Source organism: Aptenodytes patagonicus, chromosome 11, assembly GCF_965638725.1.
Source record: "Aptenodytes patagonicus chromosome 11, bAptPat1.pri.cur, whole genome shotgun sequence".
Lineage (NCBI taxonomy): Eukaryota > Metazoa > Chordata > Aves > Sphenisciformes > Spheniscidae > Aptenodytes > Aptenodytes patagonicus.
In genome coordinates, this window is record NC_134959.1 from 24,357,904 (window position 1) to 24,376,109 (window position 18,206).

The 18,206-nt window shown below is 48.0% G+C and overlaps 1 protein-coding gene across 5 annotated transcripts; it reads right to left on the bottom strand.

Moving 5' to 3' along the window:
- Window positions 1–1,078: 1,078 nt before the first annotated feature.
- Window positions 1,079–18,066, bottom strand: GFOD2 (Gfo/Idh/MocA-like oxidoreductase domain containing 2). Of its 5 annotated transcripts, XM_076349578.1 has the most exons (4): window positions 17,365–17,395; window positions 14,292–14,476; window positions 11,283–11,626; window positions 1,079–3,364 (listed from the first exon to the last, which is right to left on the bottom strand). In XM_076349578.1, the coding sequence occupies exons 3-4, from the start codon at window positions 11,539–11,541 to the stop codon at window positions 2,466–2,468; spliced, it is 1,158 nt and encodes a 385-aa protein (XP_076205693.1). In that variant the 5' UTR covers window positions 11,542–11,626; window positions 14,292–14,476; window positions 17,365–17,395; the 3' UTR covers window positions 1,079–2,465. The 5 variants fall into 5 exon arrangements, with proteins under 5 accessions (XP_076205693.1, XP_076205694.1, XP_076205692.1 ...); XM_076349579.1 differs by lacking the exons at window positions 14,292–14,476; window positions 17,365–17,395 and adding an exon at window positions 17,991–18,066; XM_076349577.1 differs by lacking the exon at window positions 14,292–14,476 and having other exon boundaries at window positions 17,365–17,432.
- Window positions 18,067–18,206: the final 140 nt, after the last annotated feature.

An 18,206-nucleotide genomic window follows, 5' to 3' on the forward strand; every position in this document is an offset into this window, starting at 1 on the left:
AGGCTGTAGCCAGCCTACGAGAAGCCCGTTTCACCTCTCGGTACGCTTCTGCGGTCAGGTCTCCTGCTCACCCAGGAGTCTTGGCACCCTCCTTCCTCCACTGGGATCACTTGGGTCTATCTGGAGATGTTTTGTGCTTCCTTCTACCCCTGTAGGAGGAGCTGTACTTTAGGATTTTCTGCCCAGTACAAACATACTGACAAAGGCACAAAGGAAGGTTCTCAGTTCAAGGACAGCTTCAAAACTGGCGTGAAATAAGCCAGAGCCGTCCTGTCTGAATGAAGGCGGAGACTTCCAGGTGAGCTCAGGAGACATTATCTCACCTGCTTTACATAGCACATAGACATCACAGACATTAGATGCTCAGAGCTATGGCAGGAACACCAGTCCTCTACCTGTAAAGGAAGGTTTGCAGAGGTGCAGCTTTCCCTGCTCCACCTGCTACAGCTGGGAACAGTGAATAAATTTCAACCATTTGATTTCTTCATCCAGCTCACAGTAGAGATGAGATTGCGCAGAGCACAGGAGCAGCCACACTCCTACCCTTTAAAACAGCATGTCAGTAGACTTGTTTCTATCAGTTTTAATGTGTTGAAAGTAAATAAATACCCAAAGGTAAAGCAAATACCTGATTTACACACTGAGCAAAGAAAGCGGTCCCGTCAGCGCTATGGGGATTTTGCTTCTTCGTTGGTGTCCTCCAGCAATTTCGACGGTGAGTCATGCAGAAAAATAAAGATCCTGTTAATCACAAAAGTTGACATGGTAAGTCCAAGATAGGCAAGAGGTTCTCCAAAACCAGCTACTCAACAGCTGTAGTCTGAAGGAAACAGCAAAGAGGTGGAAAATAGATCTTCTGGTGGGACTCACTTTCCCTTGGTGATAAATGGATGATGCTTGCTAGGACAGCACAGAGCTATCTCCTACTTTTTCCACACCCAAGCTACCCAGCTGGCAGCAAAAAAGCACAGAAGTAGGGAAGGACTCAACAGGTACTGAGCCCCAGCTGTAAGTCTCCTGTTCACATTTATTAGGATGGTTTCAGCTTCACCAAATCAAACACAAGCACACAGCTGCATAAAGAATGCCCTCAACAAACACAACTTTTTATTTCTGTAGAAAACAAGATACTTTTCAGGAAGGACCAGCTTATGAAACAGCAGTTTGCATGTTAATATACATAAATACACAGGGTTACAATTTGGTGGGAAATACATTAAAAAAAGCTTTCAAGTACACAAAATAAATGTAGTAAAACTGGACTATCCCTTCCGCATACCTGCCTCAGAGAGAAACATTTCTCAAATGAACTTCCACCCGTGATCTGCCAACAGATCTCTCCACTGGACACAAACTGCAGGAGGGCGTGAGGACGGGCAGGGCCAGAGGGTTAATATCCAGTGTTCGAGATTAAGAGCGGACTTACCCATGACAGTTCAGTCCCCATTCTCTCAACTATCAAGATGCGTGTAGTGTGACAATTACCCAGCCAGCACGTTAAGAGAGCTGCAAGGGGTAGGAAATACCTCCTTACTTCCACCTTCAGGTCCCCGGAAGGTTAATGCTGTACAACTTCATTACCCACGACACCGTGGAAATCCTGTGACCCTGGGAGGCATTTATTAACAGTCACAGAAATGAGAACGTGCCCCCCCCCCGTCACGGCACCAGTGCTGCTGCCAGGCAGTAAACACAACCGACGGACACAGAGCTTATGGAAAAAAGCTGCTGGATGCAGGCAGCCTCTTGAGTAGAAGGAATAATGTCTACAGAAACGGAAGAATAGCACAAATCATCACAGACTTCCTGAAGATTTTCCTGCCAAGACACCGTCAACAGAGAATTCATAGCATCATTTAAACAAAATACCAGTTCAAATGAATTTGAAAGACATTTGCCACGTGCAGGAAGCCAAAAGGCTGATCCTTATGTTACAAACTTTAATCCATTCCTTCTACTTTTTGTCCTATAGGAGTTTAGAGACCTGTTACATCACTAAACTCTCTTAAAATTTTACAAACTGAGGAGTAAAACTTAAATCAGTCTCCAAGAGAGAAGGAAAAGGCATCTGAACAACAGATACTCCCTGATCTTGGCTCTATGTGCTCTCATGTTAAAATTGTTAAAATAAGCAACCTGTGCAACAGGGGTTGTGTCCCATTCCCAAGCCATGCAACGGCAGAGATCCCATGCTTCACTTCAGCTACTGCAAGTGCAAAGGGCAATTCAAGTTTTCCTACCAGTCTCCAAGACAAAAATTAAACGTTTGCAAAAACGGAAACGTTTAAAACTCTTTAAACAATTTAAATCAGAACAGTTTCTATCAGAACATGACATATTTTACATGTTTAAAAAAACCAAGGAACTCGGGTTATTAAATAAGAATCTACATATCTTAAAAACGGAGAGGTTTTTTACATTACAGCCAGAAGTGTTAATTGTCCTATCTTCCAAAGCAGGAATGTTCATAAGTTATTTCTTTGAAGCGCCTCGCAGAGGTTTTGATTGGCATCTGGTTCCTCAGTCATCACCTCCACAGCCTCCCACTCCCCTGACCTGCTGGATTTCTTGATGGCCTCTACTACACTCTGCATGTACAGACCATCTTCAAAAGAGGCTGCCATAGAGACAGGTTTATGATCCCACGTCCGACGGTCTTCCTGGTCTTGGAAAGACTGCCGCAGTGCTTGCACCATGTACACCATTCCTTTTAGGTAAAGTAGCGGGATGTCTTTAAACCCCTTATCCAAAAGGCCCTTGCTGACAGTCAGAGAGTCTGTAAACAGTAGTTCTTCTTGAAGCGCGGTGTTTTTCTGCCCATACAAGTCCGACCCGCGAGCTATGAGGCGACCGGTAGACCCAACAATCATGACTTCATGGATGAATGATCCAGGCATGTTGAAGTTGAGAGTCACAGTGCAACAGACACCCTCGCTCATTAGCATCTGGAAAAAGCAGAAGTCATCGCTAGTGACATGGCGGATCCCGCTTATAGCCGTGTTCTGCTTCACAAAAGTCTTGAGCAAACCATGGACCTTCTCTGCTCTCCTGCTGATGAGGTGAGTTAGGAGGTCGATAATGTAGGTTCCCATTGTATGCAGACCACCTCCTCCCATCAGCTCATCACAGATCCAGTTGTACTTGTGGCTGAGCAGGCTTCCCCCATAAACTCGTACGTCGCAGATCATCACGTTGCCCACGTAGTGTTCTTCTATCAGCTGCTTCATCTTCACAAAGGCGGGCAAGAAACGGAGAACATTGCCAACGATGCTCATCAGCTTGGGGTAATACCTGGCAGCTGTGACCATCCTGAAGGCATCCACAGAGGTAGCAGCTTTCTCACAGATCACGTTCTTCCCTATTCCTGCAGCCCAAATGAAAAAAAAAAAAAAAAATATATAGCACGCACAGATGAGCAAAACATGCTCAGATGCCCCAAAGACTGTCAAGAAATGGTGTTTTTAAAGAGTCAGGCATTGCTGCTGCAATTTCAAAGGCAAAGGTCTGGGAACTAAAATCGGAATGCCAAGTGCAGCAAGACTCAAAGCTGCTTCCAAGATGCTCTGGTTGCACAGCTGACAAACTCCCACAGAGAAAGGCTCCAAATAAAGAGAGGATTTTTACATCATGAAAGATAAATGGCCAAATGGCATCACATGGCATCAAAACAAGATGCAATTTGCGTGTTGTAGCTATAAAATTATTCAAATGTCTATACAGCCAGAGGCGAAAAAAACTGTCACGCACCCTGCAGGGAAGAGGTGAGTGAAGGGGAGATTTGATTTTCACTTTGTATTTCACCATCACCACGAATTTATTGTTTTAAATAGATTAACAGAAATGGGACATACAAGATACTTAGTGGCCTGTGTACAGAATACAAGAATTAGAAACAACGTAAGTTGATTGTTTTTAAAAACATCACTAATTGGAAAGTAAAACAGTTCAGTCTGCACATCCAGCTACTCGCACGATTAGACTGCAAAGGTGACTGTGTGAGTTACACAGATGAGAGCTGCGCTCGCGAGCTGACCCACTGCGTTTTTATTCCTACTCATGCACTTTATCTTGTGCTCAGCCTGAATCAGTGTGGGCAGTCAATTCTTTTTTTTTTTTTTTTTTTTTTAAACTTTAAAGCAGAAATAAAGTAATACAAAAGAGCATCCCAGTGTAAGCTTCAAGCAAATTCCTACATTCGGTGCTCTGCTGGTATTCCCTCTTCCTCCCCCATCTTCAACCTTTTCTCATGACATGGCTTTACTTTTCCATACACATCTATTCTGATAAAATACTCATCTAAACATTTTTCAGTGTAACAACCAGGGGTACACCTAGAAGTCTCCAGACATTAACTGGTGATGTCAGACCTGAAGGTCAGTCACGTCATACCACAGTTTCTGCCTAAGAATTGCAGGAATCGCCGCACGTGGTGGTAGGCACCTCTCTGAATGCTTCTCCTCACCCAGGAGCAGACTGCGCTCCCTGCTCAGAACAGCTTTTAATCGACTCCCCGATGGGAAGATACCAGCACAAGTGCTTCGGTCGGTCTCTTGCACACGAGGGGAAGCCAGATCCCACGCTGCAGCTCCTGCTCTCAGCACTCCACCTCCCGGCTGCGCTGAGCAAGCCTTTCAAGAACCGTCCGGGCAGTTCAGGGGCCAGTGAGCTCCCGTGGCACATCACTGTGCCCAACTCAGCCAGGGGACAACTACAGCTAAAGAAAACTCTGAACCTGTATTTCTAATAGACACAAGCAAAATGCAGTCGGAAAACAACAAGACTACAATTTTTAGTAGTCTCTTCCAAAGAAATCCCCTCAATAGATGTGAGTCAACAGAAGCTTTTAATGAACAAAGGGCAAGGTCAAACTCCCTGGCGACACCCTGGCTGCCCACTGGTAACCCCTTATTTCAGGGACCGTTTCCGACTCTCCCACCCCCAATCCTGCTGCTGCGACGAGGCACAACGTTCTGTTTGATATTCTGCAGGGCTAGCTGAAGCATCTTGAGACGCTTCAGCGCCTGGTTTACCTGCTGCCTTGTTTAAATGGCACTTATCTCAAGGCAGGTTACAGTAAAATACAAGCATAAAGAAAAAGTAAAAGGATCTTCACAGCATCCTAAAGCAGACTGCAGTTCTCAAAGTTTGCAGAAAATAAAAGCGACTCTCGATCCACGCACACACACGGTACAGCTCTGCAGTCGGCGCTCTCCCCCTTGCACAACCCCACCACCCTTCCCCATGTACTTGGCGGTACAGGAGCCGGCTCAGGGTACAAACCCAACATGGAAATATTCACTCATCTTGGCTCTTTTTCTAGCAGGTTACTGCCCCAAGTTGGCTCTCCACGGAGCCTGACAGTGTCCACGCAAAAGGGGCTGGGTCCCTGCAGTGGGAGACCGAGAGCGGAGAGGGCCGAGCCAAAGGAGACCACCCCTGCCGCCCGGGGACAGCCATTTCACACCGGGTGGTTCATCACACCTGGCTGCCCTTGTCCTGCCACCCACCCGCCCACCCTCATCCTTGCGTCAGCGCTGTGCTCTTTTTGCCAGCGTAGGCTGAGCCACTTGAGAAGCTAAAACTGACTGATGCCTTTTTTTGGGATGGCAGTCAGCGCAGTGAACTGACAGCTCGGCACAGCCCACTGAGTGCTGCCGGAGTGCCACGACAGAGACCTGGGTACACCATAACATCTCTGGGATAACTCTGCCGTTGCCCTCAGTGGGACATCCCCCAAGTGTCCCCAAGCTCACAGAGATGGCCATGCAGCAAGGACAAGGACTGAGTCGGAGATGGCTACAAGGTCCCTTACCAATGTAATGGCCATGCCTTCTGTCCTCCGAGGCAGAGCAACTTACAAGCCTCATCTTGTTACTATTATTTTGATAATGAATAACCTGAACTTTGTACCATACTGTTTTCTTAAATCACCGCTGCAAAATTTGCTGTTGAGGTCCTCACCTGCTAGAAGACATGAGAGCCACCATGTGGCTCTGGTGCTCCTCGGAGCCCTCTGTGAGCCAGTTCAGCTCACCAACTGAGCCCAGTTTAGAAGAGGAAGCTTCCTCTTTCCAAGTGGGTGGGCTAAATCAGGTCACAGGTGGGTCTAAGCCCACAGAAGGGGTTGCATGCCTGGGAGGAAGGAGATGGGGCTGTGGAGTTGGGTTTCTCCACCTCAGAGGCAGCGAGCAAGGACAACAACAGCTCCACTGCCTTCGATGAAGCTCATCCCAGGCTGTCCTAATAACATGCCTCAGGGTCTTCTCTGTGCATACCTTGAAGTGAACCCTGTCTGTGGGGAGCACATCAGCTTCTGCAGAACATCGCTCTACTGAAGTCCTCCCAGGACACTAGAGAGAGAAAGACTCAATGTTCCTCCCTAGAAGTTATTTCATTTTGTCCTTATCCAGGAAACAGGCTGTCCGCCCTGCCTCGTGACAGCCTGTACTGCTTCACGTCCTGGAAGATGGACATTTCTCTGCCAGCCCACCCTGCAGTTACCAGCTCCGAGCCCCCAGGGGCTCTGTAAACTCCAATGATGGTTCCTCAGGAAGTGCTTCTCACTCTCAGTGCTGCGCTCGTTATTGCTGAATGCGAAACAACATACCTATTGCAACCAGCTAAACAGTGTGAAGGTATGCAGCTCTACCAGCTCTTACACTGCTCATGACTGTAATTAACCCTGAACGGCTTCAGGCTTCAACATCCCCCAGAAAGGCAGTGCTGAGCGCTGCCTGGAGAGGGTACAAGGAGAGGCCGTACAGCCCTATGTGCAGAGCGGATGCACAGGCTGACTTACGCACCCGCAGCCAAAGCACCCGACAAGCGATCAGACCTGACCCCGGACAAACTGCTACTCTGCTCCCGGTGCACAAGAAACCACCTCTCCACAAGTGCATTTCCAGGCAGGTGCACCCTTCTCAACAGTCATTACTAGCTCTGCACACAGCAGAAACTATTCTTATGTATGGCTTTTTAACTGGTTCTTGTAGTAAGAGGGAGGGAAAAGAGAATAAAAGGTCACCATTGCCAGGAGTCCTTAAACAAACCACCTACTCCCATATTCAGGAGCAAAAGCATCTGCTAGATTCCAAGAATTTTCAAACCAATTCCTGGTTTAGCAAATATTTAAAAAGAGGTCTCTTAACTCTCATTAATGTAATGTAGCCAAATCATGGCTTCGCTCAATGAAATACCAGATTTCAAGTGTGTTCGCATCCTATGGAAGCAATCAAAAACCAACAGGCAAGCCGAGACTTACTGAACAGCAGAATAAACTAGACTATTTTCTCCTAAAGGAATCTTACGTACCTAGTCAGATCCACACTGTCCATCAGCACCGAGGCCTCGGCTTCTCCTGCAGCTGCTTAGCCACGCCACATCCAAAACTTGCCATACGTATTTTACAGCTGGTTAATAAAATGCAAGCACAGAAAACTCGCTGCTTTCTCCTGCTACCCAGAGCCGTGACAGGAGCTGGGGATGGAAACGGGTGCCAGCAATTGCCAGGACCCACCCCAGCCCACTTCTTCCTCCTGGTAGGGAGGGTGCCAGCGTGGGCAGGAGGAAGGGGAAGGGACCCCGCAGCCTAGTGGGGCCTTGGGAGGGCGAGCGTTCATGAAAATATGGGAGAAGTGCAGCCCTAACCTTAAAGAGTCAGCTCTCTCTGCGATCAACGTGCACGTGAGCCGGGGTCTCCTCTCTGCCTCAGGCCAGGTGCATACCAGCAGGCCACAAGAAGGACACTGAGACCACACCTGGCCCACCACTCCATCAAGGAGGTCCTTCATGTCCCAGGGGGCCTGCTGACTAGCCTGGAGTAGGAGGTAGCCCACCAGAGCTCCTGACGGTGAGAGGTCCTGCCATCCTGTGTCTGGGTGGGACAAGCAGGGGCACCCGTGCACAGAGGTGTCCCTGCAGCACAGTCAGGAGGGAACCGGCCGCGTATCACACAGCCTGCCCAGGCAGTGCGAGGAGAGGGCTGGGCTGGGACAGCCTTCTCACCATAGCAGCTACCACTTCACCTCTTTGGTTCTTTCTTTGCCTGGCTATCATAGCCACAGCTGCCCATTCAACACTTTCCATAAACAGCTAAAGTACCCAGCCTTGCCCCTCTCTGCACGAGTTATAATGTTGACCCAAACTACTAAATCTATTTATCCCATGTAAATATGTCCATTGAACTGAAGCCCCAGTTCTTTACTCCCCTGAATAACGTCAGATACCTGAGGTTGCACCTAGGAAGATGTACAACTGGCCACTGCTGAAGCACAAGACCATTGCTTAGTCCACCATAAGAAGTTGGGAGCATCTGAGGAGTCTTCCCAAATAACCGGCTGTTTCAGACATTGGGAGCCTCCCAATGAAGGAATGCTCATTCCAAAACACACTCCATTTCATTTGTTTGCCTACCATTTGAAGAGACCTCCATGCTACTTGTTACAGGGACGGGAAGCACAATATGCAAAGAGCACTCATAGCGTGCTTGTTCATCCTGTTTCAAGAACAGGAAATCTGGATTTGTCACAACACAAAGCAGTGATAGAGCCCTTTCTGACTCTTTCCTTCATAATTAACATGTACTTGCTATAATTTGTAGGGACTCCACAAAATCAGGGGGTCAAACAATCTATGTTGCAAAGATGTCTTAAATGATGTAGTCAACCAGTATAAACCAAGAGAGACAAGTAAAAGGTTCCTCCGTAGCCACTCCACAAACCACCCGTTTGACAGCTGGGCTCAGTAAGTGCAGCAGCACTATCTTTAGCATCCTGAAGAAATTTTACTCTCAGGGCTTCTCATGTTCTGCCTCCCTGAACTTCACCTCACACACAAACATCCCATGTTTTACATTCCACTCCAGCCAGTAACTCCGCTCTGCGCTCACCTAATGCAAAGCTGGATGCATTTCAACTGTGGGACATGAACCACAACACAGACATTTTGTGAAATTAATTTAGTTCCTCTGAGATCAAAAGAAGCACAAATTTTAGGATAGCTTCTTGCTTTGCCTGTTCTGGAGATAAACCATAAGATTACACTGATCTTAGTTTGAATTATCCTGGGCTTTGATCTGTTCTATTTGGTTCATGAACTCAATCCAGCGTTACCGCTTTGACCCCATCATGCCAAAGTTGTACCTAGGCTTGTTTATGGATGTCTGTCAGTAAGGAACTTCTGCAAGCAAACTGCACCACCTGGAAAAACTGTCTCTCTCCCCTCTCTGCCAGAAATAAATATGTAAGCACATTTGAAAAAAAAAAAGTATAAAAAAGTATACAAATAAGTAATAAAAGTATAAGCACTTTAAAAAACAAACAAACAAAAAACCCCCAACAAAACAAAACACACAAGACCATTAGCACTGCACCACATCTGATCTTTCCTAAAGCCCAGTCTCTCGGCTAGTAAACACCAACCTATTATACAATTCACAGCCAATAATTCTCCAATTATAAACATCACTGTATCAATCTGAACTTTCAGAGAAAACGTACTTGCCATCTTTGGCCCTACCCTGATTTTGTGTTCCTTCAGAATGCTCAATCATAGCAAGCCACCCAACACTGGCTTAAAATATGTCACAACATACTTGGTAGAGGATCTATAAATACCATTGCGACGAACCTAGAAAGCTGAAAGACGGGGTCAGCATCATATTGGGTCTGAGATGCCTGCATCAGTTTGCAGATCAGAATGTTTCAAGACAGACAGAAGTGAAGAATAAACCACCCTTTACTACTTCATCCATTGATTTCCCTAGCTTTTTCAGCTTTCCACTTATCTATACTTACAGTCAAGCATACACATCACCTCTGTACTTCTGCACCAGCTTTATCCCCCTCTGGGTAATGCCATCTTAGGGGTTCCCAGCCTTTGGAGAAAGAATCTCAATTAATTTTAGTTAATAATTCACCAGAGGAGGTTCAATCCTCTCCTTTTAGTCCACTTGACCATCAAGAGCCATGAGAACTAGTGAAACACTTACTACCTAACCAGTGTTTAAAAGAACTTTTAGCGTATTTAAAGAGATAACTTCTAAGTTACAGTTCAAATATTCAAAAATCAGAATACCTTAAATTCAAAGGACAGTTGTCTAACAAGGTAAACAAACAAATCTAACAGTGTAAAAAAAAAAAAGCCCAAAATCTCTTTCTGCATATTAAGTGGCATTGCAAATGTTTGTGCGGGGAGTTGTTTACTTCCAAAACACATTACTGTAGAGCAAAGAGGCTAAGAACAACAAACCACCCTGGTCACATGGTTTGAGATACCACCCATCCTAAAATTCCACTCATGTGGATCTCCCATAAACACAGTAAAAATATCACACTTGTTATTTACAGAATTACTTGCAAACTCACACCCACGCTGTACGACGTGAGAGGACATTAACACTACAAAGTCACATGCTGGAGAATTAAGAAATGCCAGGATGCCCGGGCAGTTGGCTCCCACCTCCCTGCCCAACCAGTTTGGGGTGTTGTCCCTCCCCTCCCAGACACCTTCACCACCCAGCCCATCCTGCTGGATTCCTCCTGCTGTCCCTCCTCCCCCTGCATCTGCCCTCCTGCATCAGGTGGACGGATTCCTCCAGCAAGTCTGCACCTGGGACCATACCAGCCTGCCACAGACATGGGTGTCCACAGAGAGCTCCAGGTGGTGGCCAGGGTCACAGCACGCTGGCTGAAAACACCATCTGCAGAGAATTTAGGTCCTAACTCACAAGATTCTGCTGAGTGCATGCAAGCATTTTTTCAAAGGCTTTTAACTTTCAAGTTTCATTTCATCTGTGGGGAAAACAGAAGGCAGTGCTGAACCACCCCCCTACCCCGGGCAAATCTCAGTTTCCTATTGCAGAACATGGGAAGATTTGAAATGAATTGAGCAACTTAAGTTGTTTGGGTTTTGGGGGTTCTGTTGTTTTGGTTTTTTTTTTGTTTTTTTTTTTTAAGTGGGCATAAAAACATTTTACCCCCTCATCATCTCTGAAACAGCTCATTTTTATTAAAACCTCCTCACCATAAGTTCAGTCTGAAGAAGACATGGCATATTTTAGCCCAATTGGTTCAAGATTTGCAAAGCTATAAGCAATTATAAATAGTATTTTTACAAAAAATTCTAGATAACCTTTCTTGCAGATGGCGCTACCAATTCCACACAAAACCTTTAGCGCTGCCTTTGCACGTTGGTGTAACCGAATCGTGCTGGGATAACAGCTTCAAATTTCAATCTGCCAACGAGCTATGATTTTTGGTCCAACTCCAAAGATAAAAAGGTACCTAGAGCCTTCACAGCAATTTGCCGAGTTAGTGGTGGAGGGATATTGATGCAAACCAAATCTACGTCCTGGTGCAGCAAGACATCGTCAGTCCGACTCGTGTAGAAGGAGATGTTCATTTCCTCTGCCAGCTGTTTGGCTTCCTCTTCGGTCTTCCCCCAAAGCGCTTCAACGGAGAAGCCTTCTGCTCTCAGCAAGGGTACCAGTACCCGGGCGGTGCTGCCAGTTCCAAACACACCCACTCCAGGAAGCATTTTCATTCTGCATGCATTCGAGCATCAGGGTCTACACAAGGGCCTTCGATAAAATGTTCAGCTCCTCAGCTTTCCGTTCCATCCACAGTTCCTAAAACGTGAAAAGTTATGTCAGTATCAACAAAAGGCGTATTTTGACATCAAATGCGTCTAGCCTGAGTGCCAGCTTCTATCCTTCATACAGCGTTCAAAATTTTCAAAGAGCCTCAAAAAAAACCCCAAAAAACACCCCCAAAAACTTGCAATCCTTAGAGAAAGAGTATTAAGGGACAAGTCAAACAATCCTATTGCAGAAGAATGTTAAGAAAGGTGCTTGACAAGTCATGAGCATCTCCTGAGCTTCGAAACTCAGGACGCACGTACAGAAACACACACGAGCACGCCAGGACAAACCAGAGGCGGCGGGGCACAAACTGGGAGTGACAGGAAGCGTCAAGGGGACAGGACATCGACTCTGTCGCACTGGCAGTAAAAGCAGCGCTGCTGTAGTTGTGATGATGTGAGTCTCTAAATGACATAAAGGTTTGTGAGATGAGGTCATATCTTTTATTAGACCAACTGAGAAAGCTGGAAATAATAGGCAAGCTTTTGGGCACGTAAATCTTTCTTCCGAATTAAATACACAAACTGAAAACAACTACTTGGAGCTTAACAATTTTACGGCAAATAGTTAAGCCACTCCAGAGAACACCTAGAAAATACGTCCTGTGGGGAAAGCCTGGATTTACTGAGCTCCTCACTGGGGAGGAGAAGGCTACAAGGAGAGAGAACGTCACTGTTAAAATACACAGAAAACTGCTTTCAGAGAGGAAAAGGGTGCTCCTCTACGCCCACTGTGGGTAGTTAAAAGTTTTACTTAACTCGGGACAGTTAAAAATATCTCCTTCTGCCCATGCCATTTAATCTCCAGGAATGCAGGGTTCTGCACACAATTATTACATTCCCTACACACAAACATTTGGTTAAGTCACACTTCTTTTGTTCTTTTAAGTATTTCCTGGTGAATTAATCCCTTCGGATCCCTACTTGCCAGTTTGTCTTAGAACTGCTTCTGGCCACAACTGGCTGAACTGCCTTTAGCATTCACTTGAGCGCTAGCTTCGAGGAGAGATGTCAGAACTCTCCTCGATCTGTGACACTGCAGCAACCTACGATCTGGCTTTTGTTCTGTGCCTTTTTGAATTCTTACCTACTACACCCACTGTTGACCTTTTCTGAATGACTTTTTTTTTTTAGAAAGAAAAAAAGTTTTCTGAATTTTATAAACATGACAAATTCAGTTTTCTTTAGAAGCTTATTATGAAAAAGCAAAGACCATGTTGCAAAGAGAACCGGTACCAACACTAGATCAACACCTTTGGAAAATATCCCCACAAGCAACGAGAATCACGATCTGTTTCGGAAAGAGTGACGCACCTCCCCATCCTAAAATACTCACGCTAAGTTACAACGTGTGAAAGCAAATCCTGACATAGCCCCGGGAAGTACCAGCATGCAAGTCAAACTACCCACAGTGCAAGTGCTTTGTGTGCTATCGGCATTTTGTTAGTCTGGGGGGGTGCCTACACTGACCAGCTTAACAAAACTGCAACCCCGACTGAATTTCTAGGTATTTTTGTGGTATAGACACTGAACTAGGAAACAGAAACAGCAGCATTTGTGAATATTTATTTTGCAAAACACAAACAAATATTTACAGATGCGATAAAACACCTTATGAAATGTTTACTGAATTAATTCAGTACGTTTTTTGCTTGTTCTGTGCGATGTTAGGTTTGCAGTGATACAGTCATGGTCAATCTTTATAAACAAGAACAAAGTTCATTTGAATTTTAATTAACTCCTTTCTACCCGACATTTAGCAGAACACTAAAATAAGGATGGTATCAAAATGATCTTGAAAATATTTACTATTCTATGTAAAAGGGTAATTTACTGGCAGAAAGGATGGCTTGTATTCAGGCTTGTTTTCTATAAGTGACACAAACAAAAATAAAGTCTTGCCGCTGAATGGACAGTAAGTATAACTGCTGAAGTCCCCCCACACATATATTTGGCAGTTTACAGGCTGGAAGAAGAAAAACTGCTTGCAGTAAAAAGAGCATCATCTTCTTTTGAACAGACACAAACTAAGCAAGGTGGAATAGAGACAAGGCGAGCGTGTGCCTGCTCGCAGCAGATCGCACACACGTGCTCAACAACGTCAAAATTACACAACATGACAAATGTTTAGGAAAGGTTGAATTCTTTGAAAATGCTATTAAAAGCACACCGTAGCACTTAACGTGAGCAATAGGAGACTCCTGCTATTCAGATAAGCTGATTTCCGTAACGCTTGCTCATTTTAAGTTTTTACTTCTTTCTGTTTCCCATCAAACTGCCTCTTAAAAAATCTCAGTCAGGTGGAATTCATTTTAAACTCACTTATTCCCAAAATGTAACGTGCTGCTGCGTTGGTGTCACTAGCAGCTATCAGCACAAACCCACAAAAGCTAGTGATTTACTACCATGGAGACCAGCTCTTGATGATACAAGAACTTAAGGACACCGGCTCACCGCTATTGCCACAACAAATCAATTGGCCAACCCAGCCTCAGCAATGACTTCTAGCAAGACAGCCACGCTCTCAGGGTACGAAGACACGGCTTGCACAGATAAGGGCCCAGCAGGGCTTGAGACCCCCCCCAAATACTGCAGCCAGTGGGCTCTGCAGAGAGAAGTGGCACTGACCAGAGGGCATGACTTTCCTCCCTCACCTGAGAGCTGCCTGCAGCCTCTTATTCCCTCTCCAGTCTTTCGCCAACCGGGAAGTCCTGGTTTGCCGGGACAGTCACAGTGGGATGGATGTGGATGCTGGAGGGCAGCGAAAACACAGTCTTTGCACGGGGCAAGTCACAGAGAGTACGTGGCGCAGGCGGAACTACAGTAAATGCTGAAAGAGCTGTAACGGGAGGTTCAGCAAAAGCTTTTGAAAAGGGGTACATATTGGCACACCACCCCCCAGCACACACACCTTGCAGACAGACTCAAGCGCTGGTAGATGAGACATTCCGGCCCAGGCCACCCTGGGGAAGCAATCTAAAAACCCGCCGTATCAAAACGAGGTCTCAGCTGAGGAGGCAGCTGTAATTAACAGCCTGCTAAGACTGAACAGAGACCCCAAAAGAACAGCGCTGTGCCGCTGCGAACGTCCCCAGAGCACCTTCCTCTGGAGCTCTACGTCCATTTCTAATGCTTCTCCTCTAAGGGGGGGAAAAAAAAAAAGCAGAACTGGAAATGACGCAGACAAAGGTAATGAAAAGCATACAACATCTTCTACATAAGTATGACCTAAGCAAGCAAAGATTCCTCAGTCTGGAAACGACACGACTGAGAACGATGTCACAGAAGGTAATGAAGTCATGAGTGGCTCAGGATGGAGAAAGACCAATTTTTCACTGTTTCTCCCAATGCAAGAACAAATCCAATGGAGCTCAGAGAAGGCAGGATTCAAAACCATCTGAAGGATGTGGTTCCTCACACCAAACTCTGGTGAGCTGTGAAACGCCTTGCCACAGGATGCTGTGGATGTTAGCCATTTACAAGGAGTCAAGGGAGACTAGGCAAGTTCAGGGAATCCACTGAGGGTCACTAAATACACAAAAGTCACATCTAGCACAAGAAGTAGCTAGTTGAAAACCAGAGTCAGCAGAGAGCGGAAACGGCTCTGAGAAAGAAAAGCCTGAAACTGTGACCAACACCAGTGTAGAATTCGGTACAATTTCTACATATTTACCCTAGGGCCCAGCAAGCCTCAAGCCTTCAAACAAGCCTCATCAAATTAGTTACGTAAATCATGAAAAGCCTTTTATAAGCCAATCTTTCAGAAATTAAAATCCTCATGCATTGATATCTCTGGTGATCAAACACTGGAATGAACACTTTTCTGAGGACCCTCCCACAGAAACACCAAAAGGCAGGGCTTTTATCTGGAAGTGAAAACCGGATTGAAACCGGTATCTTGCACGTCAGGAGATGGAAATCAATCTCCTTTTTGGAGAGATGAAATAATCAATGCCTGCAACATCACTCTGAACTTAAATTTTGAAACAGAGGCACTCAAAGCTTCTTAATCATGTTGCTAGCTGCAATTCCTTTTTAGGGCCACAAAACGTTTCCATTCTTTGCTGAATTTCATGGTATGTTTGAAGTCCCATCCTACGGTCACAGAAAGGAGCTGTTTGACTTTCGGGATACATAGCAACAAGCATTAATGTGACCCAATGCAATGAAAAAGCTGACGATTCCTACAGGATCCAATTCAATTCCACGTTGAAGCAGTCAGGGAGTTCAGAAGTCTCAAAAACTAAGTATTACAGTCAAGGACTACGGTGCCCAGAAACCACTGTGGACCTTTACAGATGGACAAAGGTAGTAAAAGAGTAACAGCCTGTGCCCAAAAAGACACTGGCCAGTGTAACACTGGCTCTGCAGAAGGAGAAAGCAATTCACACTTCTCCAACTCATCCTAAAAAGTTCCTCACCAAGGAAGGTGAGGCACGTGGTGGAGGAGCACACCAGCAACAGGAGCACTGTTTTCATCCAGTTGGTTGTTGCTGTTGAGTTTGCAAAGAAAGCAAAGATACGTAACAAGGGCTGCACAAGTACTAAAGTTGTTACTGGTTGTGACATCCTCATGGGCCTTAAGGTTGCATGAGAATCTTTGACAAAATCTACACAGAAACTACTCAGACTTTCACTTTGCACTAGGGGTCTTGCACCAGTGACGTTAACGCGCCGCAGAGACCTCCTGTGAAAACAGATGCTACCCCAGAACTGTCAGTTCTGTGAGGACCCCAGCAGAGGTGACCGAAATGCTGGTAGAGATTACGGGCATCACTCTGAAAGCCAGCAAGGTCTCTGCAGGAATAGAGCTGGAGGAACTTCACCGGTCCACCCTGGGAAGCTGGAATTCACCTCATACGCGAAGCCATTTTTTCCTGTCAAACTGTTCATCCAGCCTTCTGGCAGACATATACCTGAAGCTCTGTATGTAACGGTTCACGTGCACGTGGTTCATGTGTCGGTCTCAAAGAGATCGACATGCTTTCTTTACTAAATGTCCTTTTAATTCAGCGCAAGCGGGATGTGCGATAACCCGCAAGTCTAAAGCCTTGAGCAACTCCCACCACACCTCGAGTCAAGGCCGGCACAGCGCTCTGTCCTTCCCGGTCCGGACGTGCAACGGTAAAGGCCCATTTCTGACACACCGCTTCCCGCAGGTACCGCCCGAGGCCAAAGGCAACGGTGAGGGCTGTGCCAGAGACAGCAGCAGCTGGAAAACTGCGGAGACCAAAACGGCCCTCATGCTACCGCTGTGCTGCAAAGCTCGGGGCAGGGCCATGGCAGCCCCGGGGATGTCTCTGGCACGGCCCACGGTTCTCTCTGCTGACCGGGGGCGCAGGGCTTGGGCAGCCGCTCTTTGTGTGTGGGTCCCTGACGGGACTGGACGGGGCAGGCCTCCACCTCACCTCACCTCACCTCACCTCACGGGACCGGATCGGGCAGGGCCTCCTCCCTCACCTCACCGCGCCCCACCCCAAAGGGCCGGACCGGGCAGGCCCCCACCTCACTCACTCACTCACTCACACCCCCACACACCCCCACACACCCCCACCCCACCCCCCCAGGGCACCGGCCCACACCGAGGAAGTCCCGCCGAGACCCCCCGCGGCCCTCCCCGGCCGCGCCCGGCCCAGCGCCCTCGGACAGGGCCGCGCCCCCCTCGCCGCCAAGCGGCCCCGGGCCGGGGAAGGGGGGGCCCGGGGGGGCGCCCCGAGCTGCCCTTACCTGCCGCCGGCCGGCGGAGGGGGCTGCCGGCGCCGCCCGGCCTCGCCTCGCCCCCCGCGCATCCTCCGGCCGGGCGCGCTCTCGCGGCGGCCGCTCGCTCCCGGCGCGGCGCGGCGCGCGGCGACGCCCTGCCCGGCCCGCGCAGACGCAGGCGCGGCGGCCCCGCCCCTTCGCCGGGCAGCGGCTCCGAAAATGGCGGCGCCCGGGGCGGCTTCCCCCGCCGCGTGGAGGGCGGCCTATCCCTCGGCCGAACAGGAGCGCGGGGGCGGGCCTTCGGCCGACGGACAGCGCCGACAGCCAGTAGGAGGTCGGCGCGGCGCGTCGTCATCTCATTGATGCGTTCCCCCCCAGCCCCTCCCCGGGGGGGTGCAGCGCTCCCTCCTGCGCCGCCCCGCGCTGGGCTCCCCGGGGCGTCCCCGTCTCCCTTGTACCGGGGGGACCAGCACCGGACCCAGCACCCCAGGGGCGGCCCCACCAGTGGCAGGACCCCCCCCCCTCCACCTCCTGGCAATGCTCTGCCTAAGGCAGCCCAGGACACCACGAGTCTTCTTTGCAGCTCGTGTTCAGCTTGGTGCCCGCCAGCACCCCCAGGGCCTTTTCCACTCGTGCTGCCGCTGCTGCCTTACCGAGGTGTGCCGCAGGCTGGTCCTTGCCCGGCCCAGCTCAGTGAGGGCTCTGGGTGGGAGGTCCTGGGGCTGGAATTTCGGATCAATGTGCCCCTGAGCCCTGCCGGCTCCTCCGTCCGCCCGGGAACTCGTGCACTGAGATTTCCTGGGCGTAGGCTGCGGCGCAGGGCATCCATGTTGCACTGCGAGTCTCCGTTGCTCAAAGAAGTTCCTTGT

What these genes read in the sequence shown, in the direction of transcription:
- GFOD2 (XM_076349579.1), bottom strand. Translation starts at nt 11,541, where the DNA reads ATGAAAATGCTTCCTGGAGTGGGTGTGTTTGGAACTGGCAGCACCGCC. An exon ending in AATTGCTGTGAAGGCTCTAG is followed by an intron (nt 3,365 to 11,282) that starts GTACCTTTTTAT and finishes TTTGGGCTGCAG; the next exon opens with GAATAGGGAAGAACGTGATC.